We start from the raw sequence: 20,199 nt of genomic DNA on the forward strand, positions 1-20,199 counted from the left end.
AGTACTCATTTCTTAACTGTTTGAACAAGAAAAAGACCTGACACAAGTCCAAATACTAGTGATAAAGTCATCTTGGTGAGATTTTTACAAGTAAGAATTACAGTTCTTGCATAATGCCATTATTTTAATGTAAAACTTCATTAAAACTTGTAAAAAATCATTTTTTCTGGCCCTTTTTCAAACTCCTGCTCATATAATCACATACCTTCAAGAATTATAATTAGCATTGTACAGGGCTTAAATGAAAAGCTGCAATTTCTTTAAAATTGTCTATGAGCATTCTGTTATACTTGAAATGCCACAAACATGCTTGATCATTCTTATGTCAGTAGGAAAGGAAGTGAATGTCTAGAACCTGAGAAACAAATGTATGAACATAAAAAACATTCCCAATGTTGCAATCACTTTGGTTAATCAGAGAATCATTTAGGTTGCAAGTGACCTCTGGAAGTAATCTGATTCATTCCCTGGCTCAGTGTAGGTACAACTAGAATTATAAAGCTTATTGTAGTTCAAGTGATTATACTAAATTACCATAAAACTTGCGCAGTAATAAAAATGCCACCTCACTCATTATTTTACCACATTATTTTAAACCCAATTCAAGAGCTGTATTTTGATTTGTCTAATTAAAGAAAAAAAAGGATTAAAAGTGGTTATGCTGAAAACATAATCTCTTATTTACTTGAACAGAAATGAGATGTGCCCAAACACACACTGTAAAATGATTTTTAAATTTCATTTTTAGAAGGAAGGAAAAAAAGCAAATAGAAATTTGTCGCAAAAACCAGTACTCAGGTTGGAATTCAGTATAAATCTAAATAGCTGGCTAGTGTAATTTGAAAGTGTGAGGTAAAATCCTCACATTGCCTGGAGATACAGAAACTGTGAGAGGTCCACAATTTACTGATGCAGAAGCTGGAGGCCAGAAAGGATCACTTATGGTGCAGTAATTGAAATGTGCTCTAAAACACCCAAATGCAGATCTTTACCCATTTGTGTCTAAAGATGCTTCAGGTAATTGATCTCTCACTGTTTTAAGTATAGCTAAAAGAGTTATTCATCAGACTGGCAGTGAGATATCTGCTTAAGGACAGATATTCAGGAATTACTGTGTAGCTTTTCCTGATTATAGCTATTTGACGAAAAAATGAACATGCATTTTCCCTTTAGATAACATCAGAGCGGAAAGGCTACTAATTAGACAGACTTAATAACTGACTAATGTAGAAAAAAGTAATTTGTAAGCATTTACTTTTCTACATAAATTTGCACATATGTAATATGTGCAATGCAATACCTTTTCCTGAAAGATACTGTAAGCACTGTAGACATAGAATATTTCAAAAGCCACAATTAAAAATAATGATCATTCAGAGGGCTGTTAACCCTCTGATAACACAGAACAATACTAAGAATTATTATGTTAATTGTGAGGAAGTCTGAATTAAAACATGACACATATATTCTGCCAGTGTGCATACTCTAAGTGCCTTTTTTGCCTTGGAAAAAAAAAAACAACTAAATGAACCAACAAATAACTAGGGGGTAGCAGGAATACATTCATTATAGGCAATGTCTTGAATAAAGCAGGTTCTGAAGTGACTTTGTTGTGTGGGATCTGTATTTGAATTTCATGAAGATACATAAAATCTTAAAAGGACATTTCTGAGTCTTCATTTGTTTGTCCATTGACCCAATCAAATCCTGCATGTAAAACGTGTCTGTAAATGTCAGGCTTTTCTGTGTGTATAATGATTGTACCAGGAGATTAAAAATACATTCACATCAAGGCTTTGATCAAGGGTGCACTTCAGAAACAATCTCGAGTCATCTGCTCTCACTGTGCTTTGATTTGCATCACAGAGCAGTTTCAAAGCAGATAGGTTCATCTCTTTTTGCATAAAAGATGGAAGGTGCTTTCCAGCCAGTAACAGGCATTCAGCCTAAAGAAACAGTCCACAGTTAAAACTCTGAAATGCACACAGTGAGAACCTCATGCCCTTAGCAATAATTGTTCTGCAGTACAAAGCTGCTTGTGGTGCACTGTACCACTAATGCTGATGTAAACATAGCCTAATTTATTCTCCTAGGACAACTGGAGGCCCTACTTGGGTCTTGTCCTATCTTTTCATTTTTCCACCTGCTGAGATTCTGCTCATGCTCTGCAGATGTAAGTTTCTGCAAGATGTACCTGTGAAGTGAAGAAAGCTGTTAAACAGACTATGTGTTTTGCATCTTTACTTTAAATCCCTAGATTTTCCATCTAGAAACTTCTGGATTTTGATTGAATAAATAAATTAGATTTTTTTTATCTACACTTGTTGCCAGGTATTTTTGCTAATAAATAACTATGGAGAACACACCTTAGAAGAATGACATCTGCAGAGAGGCTAAAAACTGCATGATCAAAACCCTCCATGACAGTCTGTGAACTCCATGAAAAGAGAGGCTTGTGCATTGCAAAACAGAACAGCCGTAAGAGAAGAATCCGATTTGGAGTCCCGAAAAAATATGACCCTTCACATTTTACAGGATCTGTCATTGTCTTCCACCCATTTCAACACCAAATTTAAAATGAGAACTGCTTAGTGATGAATGAACTCCTCCTAAGATGTTTTCCTTAGGCAGAAAGGTGAGTTTCTCTGATGAGCTGGTCTCCATTTTAAACTTTCATAGCAACTAAAGCGACCTACATCTCATTCTTGCAGTGAAGCCTCTGTTTATGCCTCACTTCAATCCTGAATACTTTACCACAGTGCACAGATCTTTGCTTATACATATTTCAGAAATATCAGTAAGCAAATTATGTTCCAGTGATAACTTACTTAAATTACTATGCTCTTCACTAGGTTAAAAATACTTCCTTTTGTTGTAATGAGGAAAGTTACCACTGATGGGGATGAAGAGGAAAACCATGCTGTGAAATCCATGCTCTTCCTTGTCATCTTAAAAGGAAAGGGATGATCATTGTAACAGGTGCTTCCTTTTTCTGAAAGGCATGAAAATCTCAAAAGGCATGCTGACCCCCATTGTGATTTTAATTTTTATGCAGTAAACTGTCAGTGTTGCTTTAGGCTCTATTTTCCCCTTTCTTAGCAAGACAACTGAAAAATTAAATACCTTCCCATGTCCTGGAAAAGAAGCTTCTTCTCCATGCCCCCTTCCTAAGGTAGGAACTTGTCCAGTGGTTCCCTCCTATGTGCATCAGTGGAATTACTACACAGATGTTAATATGTCTGCTTCCTTTAATATAATAAAGGTGTTACTATACAGCCCTAAGACATGATGAAAGGTGCAAAGAGAAGGCCTTTGAGAGCACAACAGTGAGAACAGCTCCATGTAGATACATTAACCCCTTAAACAATTTTAATCAAGAAGAGGATGCCCCATATCTCTAAAGACCAAATCAGTATATTGTTTTGTGATTTAAACACTGATTAAAGTCTGTGAACACGATCACCCAGAGACTAATAAAACAAGCTGGGAAATACATGAGTTTTAGGCTTCACAGTACAATTACAATTAATAAAAACCAATAAAAATGTTTAAAAAAAACAGACCTTGTTTATCCATTAAATCAACAGAGTCCATTAAAAGGAAAGTGAAAGAAAATAGATTCCAATTACTAAATAAGAGGTAATTAATCTATGATCTTTAACAAATTGAAAATTATTATTGGAATTGTTTTATCTCAACAAAGTCAGATTTCTTTGAGATGATAATTTAATCAGATGTGAAATTTCATACAGCATTTTTGATTTCACCATTACATACAGCTTTTCAATAAAAGAAACTAATAGTAAATTTTAAGAAATTTTGTCATGTACAAAGGTTATTATTGTCATTACACGCATCAATGTCTAATGAGGAATGGCTGAGGGAGCTGGAGTTGGTTAGTTTGGATGAAATGAAGCTCACAGGAGACCTTATCACTCTCTTCAACTGCTTAAAAGGAAGTTGTGGCCAGATATGGGTTGATCACCCAGGTAAACAACAGTACAAGAAGAAAATGCCTCAAGTTGTGCCAGGTGAGATTTAGATTGAATATCAGGAAAAAATTTCTTCACTGGAAGAGTGGTCAAGCATTTGACCAGGCTGCCCAGAGATATGGCTGAATTAGCATTCCTGGAGGCATTTAAGGATGTGTAGATGTGTTGCTTAGAGACATGGTTTAGGGGTAAGCTTGGCAGTGCTGGGTTAACAGTTGGACTCAAGGATCTTAAAAGTATTTTCCAATCTAAAAAACTCCACAATTCCTTGAATAATTAGTATTGTCAAATTGTATTTATGTATAAAACTAACAGTAAATACCAATACATGCTCAAGTGGAAACACTACACATCTCCTTGTAATACCTGCAACATTGGAAAAAAACATGCCAGTAAGTGTTAGAATATTTTTAAACACAGATTTAGTTTTACTCATGAATTTACTGAAATTCAGCCATACAGCAAATAGCACTACCTTTCACTTAACCAAATATCATAAATACAACAACCAGTTTTCTCTTCAAATAATAAGCTGGCAAAAACAAGAAACATAATTAGTATAGAATCACACTAATATTTTTTACTGATACTTGCTAAATTTTTTTAAATTTATTTTTACTTTATTTTCAAGAGTCTGATCAATAATCTCTTCTTTTTTTCCACAGAAAACTGGACTAAGTTTCTCCTGATCTACGTGAAGGCACAACTTCTGCACTATCACCAGTTTATTCTGACTCAGACCACATCTAATGTTTAAAATCCACACAGGGTCATCACATTTAAAAATTTGAAAAGGTATATTCTGCTGCTTAATTATTCTGCTCTGCACTGATGAGACCTCACCTTGAATACTCTGCCCTGCACTGAGGTGACCTGGAGTGCTGGGAGCAGTTTTGGACATCACAATGCAACAACAGATAGTAAGCTATTAGAGTGAGGCCAAGTGAGGGCTGCAAAGATGGTGAAGGGCCTTTAGGGAAAGCTGTGTGAGGAGCAGCTGAGGGCACTTGGCCTGTTCAGTCTGGAGCAGACTGAGGGGAGACCTCACTGCAGTTACAATTTCTTGTGAGGGGAAGAGCAGGGGCAGACCCTGATCTCTCTGGTGACCAGTGACAGCACCTGAAGGAATGGTCTGAAGCTATATCAGGGAAGGCTTAGGTTGGATATCAGGAAAAGGTTCTTTACGCAGAGAGTGATTGGGTGAACAGGCTCACCAAGGAAGCAGTCAGACCACCAAGCCTGCCCAAGTTCAAGAAGGTCTTGAACAATGCTCTCAGGAACATGGTGTGACTCTTGGGATTGTCCTGTGCTGGGAGAGGAGTTGGACTTGATGATCCTTATGGGTCCTTTCCAACTCAAGATATTCAATGATTCTGTGATTCTGCAAAAATATCTACTTTCTTATAGAAACAGGAAAATAAAATAGCAAGGCCTATAATCAAAAAATTATACAGAGGGACAAACTATTCAGTTTATGGTATGAATCTCTTAAAGAATTATATGCAATACATATCTGACAAAAATAAATAGATCCAAAAATCTTAGCAATAATAGGAAGAAAACCTGCAGTGACATTGTCTTTTGCTTTATTTGCATTTATGATATGAACGTACTCTCCTCTGGCTTTGTGAAATTGTTCTTCCTGTGACATTATGATTAAACACTGTTTCGTGAACTCTGGTTTATACTGATCAAATTCGTCATAAAGGCAGTGACAGCAGAGAAAACTGCAAGGTTCCCTGCCCTCTAGCCAGCACTCTTCTCTGGTCTCTTTACAGAACACCTGAATTATGCTGCAAGCTCTTCACTTGTTACCTTTCCAGTGAGCCTGAAACAGTGATAACAGCTATTAAATAAATGAAGAGTAAAATGTTGAGATGATTGCTGCATGAAAAAGGTCTGGCCAACCTGACAAGCTCTGTCTAAGCCATTCTTCCCCTGGATACAGAGATAGACCAGTAATCAAATCCAGTATTTTCCCTGCAAGTTCTGTCTCATAACAATACTGGAAAATATAAGGAATGAGAAAAAAATCTTTAAATAGGTTACTTCCTGCTGAAAACAGGGCATTAATGCAAAAAATAAATTAGCATAGAAGCTGAGTAATGACTGAAGATGTGATAAACAAGAACTTATTATTTTCTAGTACAGTAAATTAGCATTAAGCACTTGTAGATCTCATGTATAGAGTTTATTCTCACTTTTAACTTTATGGGTGATATTTTTAGAAACATATAGGGGCATGTTTTAAAAGGGTAGGTAACCTTTTTTTCTGCATACTGTTACAAGGATTAACTATTAAACAAGCCAGGAATCTTAAAAAAATGACTAATACATAGATACGTGGCTGACTGATATAGACCCTAAGGCTCATAAATCCAAGGGGTTTTAGATAGTACCTGCTAAATTGAAAGCAATGTTTCAAAGACAGTGTAAAGATTCTGTTACCTGTACTGTAGATCAAATCAATGTTCAAATACTCAGTACTTAAGCCAACTGAAGCTGAGGATAGGAAGGACCAGGTTCTTGGGATTGGCTATGGTGGTGCTTCTGTTTTTATAAATCCACCCAGTGGTGAACCATCTGTTTTTTCCTAACATGCTTCAAGTCTATCCACATCTTTCTTGGGTCAAGTAGCTGACAAATCAGCTTGCTAATCTGCTTTAATCTTTTCACAATATACAGCAGGTGTAATAATGCCTGCCTTGATTCTTGATGAGATCACACTTTAGGACTGAAGGTTTGTCTCTATTTACTTTAAAGTAGCATCACATTTTGGTGTAATTTTGTATTTTCTAAAAAGGTCCAATCAAAATTCTTAATTCACATTTCCAAAATTTTAAAATATTACTTAATTAGACATTAGCAACCTTTCAAACACATATTATATATATTTTTTTTTTAACATTTATGAGTTTATTGTCCATCTGTCACGTTGAGCATTGAATATTCCAGCTTTACTTAATGAAAGCCAGGAGGAAATTTCATCTTAAATGGGCTACAATACCATTTGAGGAGTTTACTTTGAAGATAGAAAAACCCTAATAAAGTAAAATTAATTTAGGCAGTGCACTTAAATGCTTTAAATTGTGGAGACACCCTTGCAGTTCGCTTTTCTCACGCTACCTCAGCTATCAAATCAGCCCTAGTGGGGCAAATTTGCCACATGACACTTTGAAAAATCTTTTAATTCTATCGTAACTTACTATAAACCTTGTTATAGTTCAAGACTAAGTAAAAATTCCAATAAATAGAATTATATCCTCCCCTTTTAACACCATCTTCCTGAAATCTGCAATTTACACATCTAGCTAATAATCCATTTATTACTTTCTTTACAATAGTTCTTAAAAATAGGAGGCTCCTGTTTAATATTACACCAAAGTGAGGTCATTAAATGAAGTCCTAAAAAATTTATTATGTAAATACTTGCAGGTTTCTATTTACTGTGATACCAACACCAAGTCTATAGCATTGCTAAAGCAAAGTGAGAGATGGTAATATTTATCAGAAAATAATAATATTTTTAGAATAATCTAATTTATTTTCTTCTATTTATATACATGTACAGTTCACTATGCAATCTGTGAATTTTCCATATTTTTCTATTATTTGCCTTGAAGCTATCAGCTGACATTTTCCCAGTAGAAAATGTACCCAAGTAATAATCTACAAGAGAAGATAAATGGTGAGAAACATATAAAAAGAACACCAACTCTCATGTTCCAAGGCAACGCAAATGAATGTGCTTTGTGAGGTAACAAAGAACTATAGGAGCATAAAATATTCGGCAGCACTTGCCTCCTTGTGCAGTAAATGTGGGTTTATGGCCTCATTACCAACCCCATCAGGCTGCACAGTGTCTGTACAAAGATATTTTATGCTGCATACTTGAAAAGTGAAAAGAAAATGCACAGGGGAAAAAAAGGAATATAAGCAAAAAATTCAAGGACATTTTCAGGTATTATATACTATCAATAGTTGCAGACACTCCAGGAAAAATGGGAAAAATGTCTACACATAAACCTTGATATTTTTGATTTACAAAGATGACAATTTAATGGTGAAGAAACCTAATAGTTGTTATCAAGGGAATTAAAAATAATTTATAGAACAAACAAGGTAAGAAAAAAAGTGGAGGTTTAGTTTTAGGATTTTATTAACACAGTGCCAGAATATTGTCATTTGATGCACACTCTGTAAGGAGTACTTAGAACATGAGGAAATGGATGCATTAAACTTCGAAAATAGCATACCTTTTTGTATTTAACAAAATCATTTTGATCACTTCAAAGGTTTTGATTTTTGGGTTTTTTTTGGTTTTTTTTTTTTTTTTTTTGTTGTTGTTGTTGTTGTTTCCTTGTTGACATTTTTTTGGACACTGAAACTTTTGTTTACCTTGAGCATTGCTTTACCATCTAATACATTCTAACTGCTTGTCTGAATTATGGATTTGTTATAAAATCACAGACAATATCACAGCAAATATACTGCTAAATCCCCCTTTTCAGCTTTTCCATTCTTTCATGTGTATGCTTCTATAGTTTTTTTCCCTGAAGTCTTACTGGCTGTTTTTTCCCCTAAACTGCCATTTCCAACTCAATATACCATACTTAGATCCATATGAGTCTCCTAAAATTCCCACTCTACAGCTAAATCTCAGTTATGTGAATCCAGCTGATACCCTGAAAACACATATGAGATACTGAAGACAGATAAGGCTCAGTAGTTAGTCTCATGTGCTCAAAAAGAGCATGAAAGAAAGGTCAAAGGGAAGGAAAGTAATAAGAAATAATAACTGTCAGCCTGTATTTGTGACAATGACCTTATGAGGCAAAAAACTTTAGTGTTTGGTGGTTTTTGGCACTTAATGGTAGAAATCACCTGACAAAAATAAAGCAAATACCACAGGAAATAACACTAGTGGCATTAAGACTGCTCCTCTGGTTAGCTTTTCTTGCCAACCAGGAAATACTTTCCTTGCATAGAAGGAAATTTGTGCTTGCATGCTTTTCTCATGAGATGAGTATTGATCCCATGCATCCATCTTCCATGACTACCCCCGGTTTGAAGAAAACAAGACCCAAAACTTCTTGTAATTAATGCTCAAATGAGACATCTAAACTCAATACAGAAAGTGGCTTTGATTTGGGTTTATCAGTTCCACCAAAATTCTCAGAAATAAATGTGTTAATGTAGGAGAGATTTTCTTCAACAGTTTTAGGTAACTCTGGTATAACCCCAGTCTAAAGTGATGTTATTTGATTCCATGTATATGGCCATTATGAGACCCTTCCCATTCAATCTATGCAGGATATTCTTCATCTAAAGTAGCATACTTTCTTCCATACCACCATATATATACTAAACCCTACACGGTGACATTTTGAATGTCTTAATCCCCTTTGGTTCTGATACAGTAAGAGCAAGCAAAGCCCAGTGTTGATTTAGTTGATCAGCCTCTAGTGGAGTGCTTTAGGAGGAGGTGAAGCACTGTTCTGACTCCACTGACTATTCGACAGATGCACATCAAGTATAATCAGAGTTTGGACACACAGCACCCATGCGTGCAAATCAAATTCCATTCTAAATGTCTTCAGTGTTAAAATGGCGTCTTTTGTTCCAGCTCTAACATCTCATTCACATGATGTTTTGAAAGGTAAAAATGTCAATATTGTTAATAAAAATCATAATGTTGCAATTACTATACACAAAACACAAAACTCATCAAAATATATGATTTTTAAAAGTAGACTGCGACTGCTTTTTTCACAATATAAGTATTTTTTTATAACATGTGTATGTATATGGAGCTCTGTGTCACAATTTATGTACATGAATTCAAATTGAAGACGAACATATACTGTAGGGAATCAGTTATACATAACATGATTTTTCCAGTAGGCTTATAAGTACCTTTTGCACATTATACCAAAATTTACAAACACCTTGGTTTGTTTTTGAAATGTATTTAATACTATAAAACAAATGCTACCCTGGAAGTCTTGTACGAGATTTTAAGACATTGAAAATTAAAAATCTCATCCTTATAGTGCAACAAGAGTTTTGTGATGTAAATACCTTAGATATTTTATGTTCCAAAATTGTAATCCTCAATTATGACAAAATTAAATAAGCACACAAACTTATTTCAAGGCAAGAGGGAACCTAACCAGTATTTGTTTATTTCATTACTAGGACCTTAGTAATTTTAATTCTAAAGTACGTGAATTCTTTGTCAATGATGTTATAACCCCCTAAAATCAAAGATGCCATTCTGGCAAATAAAAATATAAAAAGTTTAAATTTGAACATGTACATTCACAGATGGCATAAAGCTTTAACACTGTATGAAGGAGATAAGAGAATATAAATTGCTTTAATTTTCCACCTGCCATGGGAAATATCTGTTTCAGAAAGGTGTTACTGTATTTGTATGATGCAGAAGGCACAGGATGTAAAAATGAGGCAATCCTAAATTCACAATGACTGTCCTTCACTCTATTAAATCAATCCTAATAATTGTGAAATAGTAATTGAGTAATTACAAGCATGAAATGGTACATTGCCATGAATACACAAAAGTTTAGTGAAAGCAGTTCCTAGATCTACATATTTTTGATCCTCAAGATGTCTACAACTTAAAAAGGTGACATAGAGTGAGAGGATAAATTCTTCAGATAAAATTAATTTTTTTTGGATTATGGTAATAATCTCTTAGGGATGAGCTATCTGGTGCTCAGCAAGAGATTCTTCCCCAGTCAGAGTATAGTTACATTGCAGGTTCTGTAAATGTTAAACTTCCTTTTATGGGTAGCAGGATGATCTGATCAGCCATTTGGAGAGACAGGAGCCTTGTCTATAATGAAACTTTGAAGAAATGAAATGTGCCCTGTTTAAGGGAACATTCTCAAAAATCCCACTCTAATATTAAGTCTCCTAATTGGACAAAACACAGTTTCTGAATTCACCGCAGAATGAATTCATTGCAGAATATATGCATAAGCTATTATATGGAAGACAAGTGTCACTAGCAGATCATGCCTGAGCTACCACAAACTTTTGAAACAATCCATGAATCAGCAAGATAATCTCACTCAATCCCCCTGCATACTACCATATGCTACCTAGTAAAATTGCTCTTTTAAAGCATATTGCAAGAATAAATTATCTTAAAATAAATTATCTAAAAATCAACTGTCACAGTATGTGAATTCCCTAGGTGTGAACTGGGCAAAGATTTTCTGAATAAAAATGTTGTTTTGAAGTTCCCCAGCTATGTGCTTTGAAAGGCAATAAATTAGAAATAGCATTTTATACCAACATATTTTTATACCAACATATTGAGGCATAATCCAACTTTATACAAATACCTGAGAGCTCAGACCCATAAAACTGTACGTGAAGTTTCCCACTCACACTATAATTAATTTTAATGTCTTCAGTTGTGTCAATTGTAGCGAATAACTTTTACTTTTTATAGAAGAAGGAAGTTACTAGGCTCAAACAAATACTTAATACATCTGTGCTTTGTACAGTGCAGAAAGTACAGCCTTCAATAAAAACTCCTGTAACTGGGACACAGTCTTTATTTACCAGGTCATTAAACTTAGCAATATTGCAGCCCATAGCACATCTACTATACCATAATCAGCTATCAGTCAGGAAAATATTGGGCAAAATTAGGCATCTGTGCTGAAGCAACAATGCCATAATGCAACAAATCTTGCCGTCCAATAGACACTGGGGCTGAAAAACTGAGCCCTTGCAATGTTATCATAAAACAGTGAAAACAGCAGGAAATCCAAGGCAGTAAGTATCCACAGTCTGGAGAAGGAATTGAAACAGCAAGGGGTAGAGGCATGGTTAGTTCATAGTCTAATGAGATTATACTAACAGTAAGAAAGGAGCAAAGAGAACACATCAGTAGGTCCTCAAAAGAGTTCAAAGTAACTGATTCTAGAAAGCTGAGAAATTGCATAATAGAAGAGCTAAAACAATGAAGAGTTGTAAAAAATTACAGCATGCACTTGACACAGTCAGAAAAGCACCATAAAGTTGTATTTGCAAGTAATAAAAGCCTAATAAATGACTCAGTAGGATTCTGATCAAAAGCTGCAATAAGTGGGATCCAGAGGAAACAAATAAATGGTTAAGGAAGAAATAAGCAGGAATACCTTTGAACAGGAGAAGACTCAAATTTGGATTTCTGTGTTGCTCAGAAAAAGGCAAATAAATCTTAGAAAAACATTTAACTTAAAATGATCTTGATATAGTTGGCTAAGACCTGAAACTATGCTACTGTCTCTGTAGGATGTTAAAATTTGTTTTCATTTTGATTTGGCATTAAAAATCTGTTCCCATGCCAGAACCAGAATGCAAAACTTAAAAAATTTTTCCATTAAAAAAAAATATTCCAGCTCATTATGGTTTTGGGATGGTTTTTTTGGGTGTTGTTTGTTTGTTTTGTTGGGCTTTTTTGTTTGTTTGGTTTTTGCTTTCTTTGTGGTTTTTGGGGGGCATTTTTTTTTCTGGAATGAAACCTAGGAAATCTCTTTAACTGCATTATCCTCTTCAAAATTCACTGAATGTTATTTTAAAAGGAAACACTATCTTATCTTTAAAATTCTGCTTGCAACCTAACCTGATAAAAGGCCACAAATTCACTTTTAGAGTAAGTCAAAAGTAATTTAAAATACAGAGTAACAGTATGTCATGAGCTGTCTGCTTCCTGGAAAAGAAAATCAACAAGAACCTAAGCATTCTGATAAATATTTTTAAATCTGCAAGTCAAAAGAGTAGACTCCTCAAAGTAATTGTAAAATCAGATCTTCAATACACAGTTCAAATTTCAAGAGTTCTCTCATTCTCCAAGAAAAGTCGAGGGTGAAAATCTGCAAAACTTTCAGTATATCTTAAAATAATTTCATTGTTTTGAAAACTTGAAAATTATTTTGGTAATTGATTTTTTTTTAAGTTCATAGATTTCAAAATGCTAGCAATATTTTTTTATTAAAAAGAAGTAGTGTTCCATTCAATCAGATAATCTGTAAAGTAAAATGTTTTTCTTTCACATCTTTTATTAACTGAAAGGGTATGTATTAACTCCCAGTGCAGTTATTTGGGGATAGAAATCCCAATACTGATAAAGATGATGTAGACTTTAGGTGAAAGTAACCTAAAGATACTGTCAGCCTTAAATAAGTCTGATTTTAATACTTCTCATTCACAATCATCATGGTCCTAAAGCAACTACAGTCTTTCCAAGAGATATCAAATTAAGAAAATTCTTCCTAGCTTGCACTGCAAAAAAATTCAAGTCCAATAAAATGTAACCCATTCAATATTGCCCATACTGCCAAAAATTAAAGACTTAAAAGTTACACCTCTTTTCCTCATGCTGTGATTATCAGTGTCTGTTAGCATGTCTTTACCTTCCACACAGCTGGATATAACAAGTGTTATTTTTTTTCTGGGTAAAACTCCAAGTGTTTACTCAGACTTCTTAATCTTGAACATAACATAATTTGTCTGTCTGGGTGTGCAATTCCTCCTGTTGATGAACTAGCAACCTGCCCAAAGACCTCTACTTAAGAGTAGTGTTTTTTCAAGTCCTAATGAATCCACACCAATCTCATTAAGTTCTGCACTACTAAAATTCTAAATTCACTGAGAAAGATAAATTGTACAGAATTAAGAGAACTTGTGCATTATTGTAGTAGATGGGCGTTTACTGGCTTTCATAGGAAAGTCTGAGTCCCATAGAAAACACACTCTGGACAGTTTAACAGCATAGTCAGTACCAATTTTTCTACTTAAAATTAACTGAATAAAGAAAGCATGAGGATGCCGATACACTCCTCTATTTGTGGGAATTTTAACTTTTTTTAAAATACACATTTAATTTTTCTCTTCCAAAAATATACTGTTTTGCAAAGTCAACAAGACAGCACACTACTGAATATAAATTTGAGTAGATTAAATTTTCATACATTTTCCATAATTTAAATGCTTTTCTATATTTAAAAATGCAAAGTAATTTAATAATTTCTATAAAATGTAATTATTTTAAAGTCAAAGGCCTTCTAGGAGAAATATTCACATCTAATGGCTATTTAAAATAAAATATAACAGGTCAGTTTGGAACTGAAAAAAGCTTTTTCTGTTCTGCGAGAAATCCCACTACAGTATAATCTTTCTCAATATAGTAGTTTTGCACTTTTGCCCATTTTTCCTGAATACATATCTTTACTGAGCCAAACTGAATCCTCTTTAAGAAAAAAGTGAATTTAATTAACTTCACAAAGCAATAGTATTTACATCTCAAAAATATGCTATGAAAGCATGCAGCAAATTTATCTTTTCTGCAGGTAAACATTTTCACTTAATTATGGTAAGATAAACATTTTTTTCCTTAACTACTTTAAAGTCAAGAATACAGTCTTCCAAAAGGCTGCACGGGAAATATATGTTTTGCAATTATGAAAGTACATAAAGATCATACATTCCCTGCCATATAGCAATACATTTATTCAGCATTTCATTACACAGAAGTACAATATAAGTAAAGTCTTTTTTTTTTTTTTTCTACAGGTAGGATGTTTCCATCCCTTACTGATTTTGCAGAAAAACAGTAAAAATATTCTGTTATAACCACTATCTTATGCATAATTAGATGACTAATTCATAGTTATGTATTAAGAATCATTACTGGAAGACAGTAGATTGAAAAGAAAATATGTAGGTAGTAAAATAACTAACAACAACTCTCAAAATACTTACATGTAATGTCCAGTTTTTATGACAAGAAATCTTATGTTAAGATTCAACAGTGATTAAGTATCAAGGTGCAACATCAAAAATTCACTATTAACTTAATTAGCAATGTGGAATTTTGATTACATTTTTCTGTACTTCATTAAAAATGTATTTAAAACTACAAAATTTTAAGTAGACCTATTACTCTGAGTGGACATTTTCACACATGCTACTTTTCTCCTCTCTAGTGCCCAGCGTATTTTTGTAACAACTCCACTCTGTTCCTTTTTGTGTTTAAATGAACATACAGACTTGCATGTGTTCATGCATTTCTGCAAATATATATAAAATATTTTTAAGACAAATCCAAAATTCACTTGAGACAAGAGAAAAAGCATACCTTTTCTGGATCAGTTGTTGTAATGACCCACACACAATGTGCGTTGTCTTCATATTGAACCGGATAATTTGGTGATGTGATAATGCCACTCGGTCCACGTAAATTAGAACCACATGTTCTAGCTAAAATGATAACCAACAAACCAGATTGCCTTAGACTGGATGCTCTGTTTAAAATAAATATTACAAAATTGCCACAGCATTAGCAACAACTTGCTGTGAAATTATTAATATGCTGATATATTCCATAACAATCTGCCCTTAAAGGTATTTCAGCCAGACCAAAAAAAAAAAAAAAAAGTGAAAATTTATCTACAGGGGAAGAAATGAGCACTTTTCAATTTAATCAGCCCAACATTTACAATATTTTATTCTTACTTTATGTAGATTAAATACTCAAAATTATCATATCAATACTCTGTTTGGAGAAAGATTTACCCTTCCCAAATGGATGGAGGGAGACTTCTATCCATGAATGTAAGGGCCAGTATGCGCTCTCCTTCATGATTTCCCCATGACTTGGAGAAAGAAACACATGTATCACAATATTTGTGTAACTACATGTCCTTAACCTAAACATGACCTTCTGTGGTGTCTTAGCTCTTTACACCACAGGAAATATAAAGACAAATAAAAAAAATATAAAATGGTTCAAGGCAGTATGTAGTCTGACTTTGGTAAAGAAGACTGAGTTCTGAAACCATCACAATCCCTCTGCCACATTCAGCAAACCCAGATAGTCAGCATTTAAAAATATATTGCTTAACATATTTAGTTATCTTTTAAAGAGCATTAAGGATAGATTTTACAAGAATATTCAAATTTCTGAAAATATTTAAGTAACTAGAAACATTGAAAAGTATTGAGACATAATTTCCAGTGACACAGATTTACAGAACTCAGAATATTTCAAAATGTCATTGTCATGTTTATGGTATCACAGTACTTTGTCAACATGCTAAACAGAGAGTCTAGATCATAAAATTTCTAATTACAAACTCACCAAATGCAAGGCTTAACCTACCACTGTCCAGTCCATCACTAAACCCTGTCCCTAAGTGCCGCAAAAAACTAATCACATTTAAGTATGCCACATTATGCTAGCTACTAACAATACAGAAAGCTTAGCACATTGCTGCTGTATTAAGCAATCTATATTCTTTTAATTGAAAGAATAACAAGGACAAAATAATGGGATCTGAAATACAGGGCATTTTCTTTCTATTAACTGCTAGAAACACTATACCTCCAGGACCATAACTATCACACAATCTATTACTTTATTTTCAATTCCTCCTGCCTAAGGTCTGCTACAGCACACTAATCCAGAGATACAACTTTGTAGCAATAAAAACACCAGTCAGTCCCTCCTGTAGCTGTCCTCAAAGAAGAAAGGCTAAGAAACATCTCTCTTGCAGAAAGATTTTTGATTCAAGCTGTTACTCCTTTACCTTTCTCCTATTCAAACTTCTAAGATAAGGCTAAAAGGATGGGGAGGGGCAAGGAGTAAAGCCGAGCAAGAAGCACAATTGAAGTTGAGCCCAGAAAAATCAGGACTAGGTAAATATCTGTGACTGATAAAAACATAGCATGATACTGAGAATCTCATATTTAGGAATTAATTTAGAAAAAATTAACATAAACCTAACTAATTAGTTCTACTTAAAGTAAGTTTATCATGATAAAAGGAAGACTAAGTGAAATGAAAACTATTTAAGTGAAATTTGCTCCCTAAATTGATATTCTTTCTACACATCTGATTGCATACTTCAAGCTACATAAAAATCTTTGTACATTCATAATCATATATAGACATATACATGAGATATTGTTCCCTGTTTTAGTTTGCTTAGTTTTGAATTTCATTGCAGCAGAAACTATAAATTACCCTTCAAAACCTCACAAAAAAGTTCCAAAGAATAGCAGTTACCTCTGCAAATTGGCCTGTGGTCACTCCAGGCAGCCAGTGTATCTGTCACTCTCTGACAAGTGATGCTCTTAGAACCTTGCAGTACATAATTGTCTTCACAGGAAAACTGTACACTTGCACCCACCCTAGGAGAAAAAGGGGAGACAGAAGGAAGGAATTAAATACATTTTAATATCAACATTCTCAAATAAATGTAAATATTGCCAAGTGACTATATTTCCAGATCCAAACAAAAAAAATCAGGTGCTCTATCAATATTGTATTCATAAAAAAAACCTTATACTCTAGGGAAAAGGTCTATTATTCAATTTGCCCACCTTTTAAGGAATACAAAACAATAAATTCTTTTACAGTATGAGTTCAATGAATATATGGATATATATTTTATCTAAGGAAATATATATCACTTTTTATACATCAATCAAAAATATATACCATTCTTTCAGGCAACAGAACTTAATGAATAATTTCAACATTGCTATATTCACTCAAATGAGAGAATAAGCAATTTGGAAATTTTTCAACACACATATCCAGGAAATATTAATTTCAATCAATGGCAGAAATTCATTAAATATTCCTAATCCTGTTGAAATTTCCTCTAAAACATTACATTAAGCTATAAATTGTTTAGGACTGAAATTTGACTATTACACTTGCAACACTGAAATGTATCCCTTTGGAATTACTTATGCTGCCCAATTGTTATGAAGATTTTCAAAGACTGTATACACTTATGGTCTATATCACAGACAGTTTTCTTAAACAGTATTTAAGTATCTGGCTCCATTTATTATTTGCAACATTCTTTGTTCCCCGTCATAATTAACTGGTTCTGTTGTTTGTTTTCTTGCACTTTTAAAATTTGTATTTGATAGTCCCGTGTCACAAACAAAGTGAACTCAACAAAGCAGAGTTCTCAGTTTAGTCTCTGTAAGTTATTGAGTCCTAAACACCAGGGGATTGCTATATGGCACTCAGGAGGCTCAATGCTCGAAACTGTGCTGGGAAGAGCCGCATATAATACCATATAATTCACTATCACAAGCTTATTCCCACCCTTCATGGACTAGTATTTTCTTAGTTTCTCAGAGAATCTCACAAACCCTAACTATATTGTTTATTGACATTATTATTTGCTTCTATACTTCTTTTCATTATTTCAGGAAATTTTAATAGGACTGGTTTTTTTTTTTGTTAAGTTTTTAGTATTATGCTTCAAATCTAGAAAAGCTTTCAAAACTGCTTTTCCTGTCACTTTGTTCTTGAGCTGTTAAATGAGAAAACTCAGAAAGGCAGGGAAAATGTTGGCCTTTTACTTCCATAATTTATGCAAAATGCATAAAATTCTTGAAGAGTAAGGTAAGTTTCTACAATTGTCTTTATTTTATACTTGTCATAATCTTCAGAACATTCTTAAAGCCCTCAGAAAAAGAGACCAAGCAGTTTTTGAAAAAAAAATGTCAAATTAATAAAATTTAGTTTATTTTATTGGTAAAGAAAATATTACTCATTAATCTCATATTTTAATGCCATAAACACATATTTTTAATGGCATTTTCTCCTATTTTCTAGAATGAGGATCTCTTTGTTTCTTTTTCTTGGGAAAAAAACCTAAGCTATTATGTAGCAGTGATAAACAGAAATTGAGAAGTAAAGTATTTAAAAATCATATTGGATGAAGACCATGCCACAAGGTAATGATGCGTGAAGCAACATGAAAACCAACATTTCCCTGAAGTTTGCTACTATCAAGGCACATAAGGAGAATTACAAAACTGTGCACATACAAAAACATAGAGTGAAATTAAATGTATAATTACTGTCTGTCTCCAACAGCAATTTATAATTTAAAATACCTGAACATCCCCCTCAGAAAGAAAAAAGAGGATGGAGGGAGATGAACAGGAGGAATATAAATAATTTTATGTCTAATGAAGTAAGGTAAGGATTGTATGTTTAGATTGGGTTTTGATCATTGTAGAAATACTTTTAAAATTTTATCAATGTATACATAAAACATCACACACTAAGCTATACACTCATGATGATTCAATTTATTTCAATATTATTCTACAAATGTATTTCAGGAGGTTGGAGGATTTTTTTCCTAAAGCTCTGGAAATAGCTTGTATCTAAGGATCTAAGGGCAATTAATGTGAACTTGATATGTTTTACACAGTGGGTATAATCTTCTGAAATATCTGAAGGCAAACTAAAGTATACAAAATAAATGTGCTGAAAACAACATAATAAAAACAAAGAAGAAACATAGCAAAAAAGTTCACATTAAAGAGCAAGGCACAAAGTACTCCAAAGCTCCTTATGGATCTAAAGAAGCATCTCAGGAGAGGGGATGCATCTGGATCACAGTCTACAATAAAACTGTTCTCACATCCAAACTGCTGAGTCTCTCCATTGATTAAGCTTGACAGTTTCCCATTTAAAAAGGGGACATCCTTTTGAAGATGTCTTATAGCTTGTTTGATATGTGATTTCAAAGAAAATTCCTAGTTCATTTAATATCCACTAGTTAATGATGAAAGGTTTTAATTGAGTTTGGGGAGTTTTGTTGTTTTTTTGTTGTTTTTTTTTTTTTCCTCATCTCTACCTCCATAGTCACTGAGCAAATCTGTGGGCACCAGAAGTCTTGTGTTTTGCTTTGTTACTTCTCTCTGTAAACTTCAAATACAAGGAAGAAATCTGCTTCCTCATTTTTCTTTTTCTATTTTAAATTTTAACTCCATCCAAAAATAATTTGTGGGTTTGTAGAGAAGGCTAGAATTTGACAGGAAGAAAATATTTAAAAAAAGAAAATACTAACATAAAAATTTTAATTTAATTTTCAAAATCTGTTTTGGAAATTTAAAAGCCATTTATTTTACAAGCGTTGGTGAAATTGTGGGAAATGGCTGCATTTTCACATTACCATACATACCATATGATATTTAAGCAGAGCTGAAATAGTATTACTTAAATACATTTCAGATTTCATTTAAACAATCTACTGGTTTGCAATCTCACATAAATATAAAATGTGATATTGACCTCAAAATTGTATTGATTACATTCTCATTACTCTAGCCAAGTCTGACTTGCCATTTCTCCCCCAAAATTAAT

At 33.5% G+C, this 20,199-nt stretch overlaps 1 protein-coding gene across 1 annotated transcript in view; it reads right to left on the reverse strand.

Annotated features, from left to right (window-relative positions):
- Positions 1–20,199, reverse strand: part of CSMD1 (CUB and Sushi multiple domains 1) — a 1,057,303-nt gene that overhangs the window by 302,600 nt on the left and 734,504 nt on the right. The window contains exons 9-10 of the mRNA XM_030946379.1: positions 17,080–17,204; positions 15,151–15,272 (exon numbers count right to left, since the gene is read on the reverse strand). Of these exons, the coding sequence (XP_030802239.1) occupies positions 15,151–15,272; positions 17,080–17,204 (247 nt within the window). The remainder of the gene's footprint in view (positions 1–15,150; positions 15,273–17,079; positions 17,205–20,199) is intronic.

Source organism: Camarhynchus parvulus, chromosome 3, assembly GCF_901933205.1.
Source record: "Camarhynchus parvulus chromosome 3, STF_HiC, whole genome shotgun sequence".
Taxonomy (NCBI): Eukaryota; Metazoa; Chordata; class Aves; order Passeriformes; family Thraupidae; genus Camarhynchus; species Camarhynchus parvulus.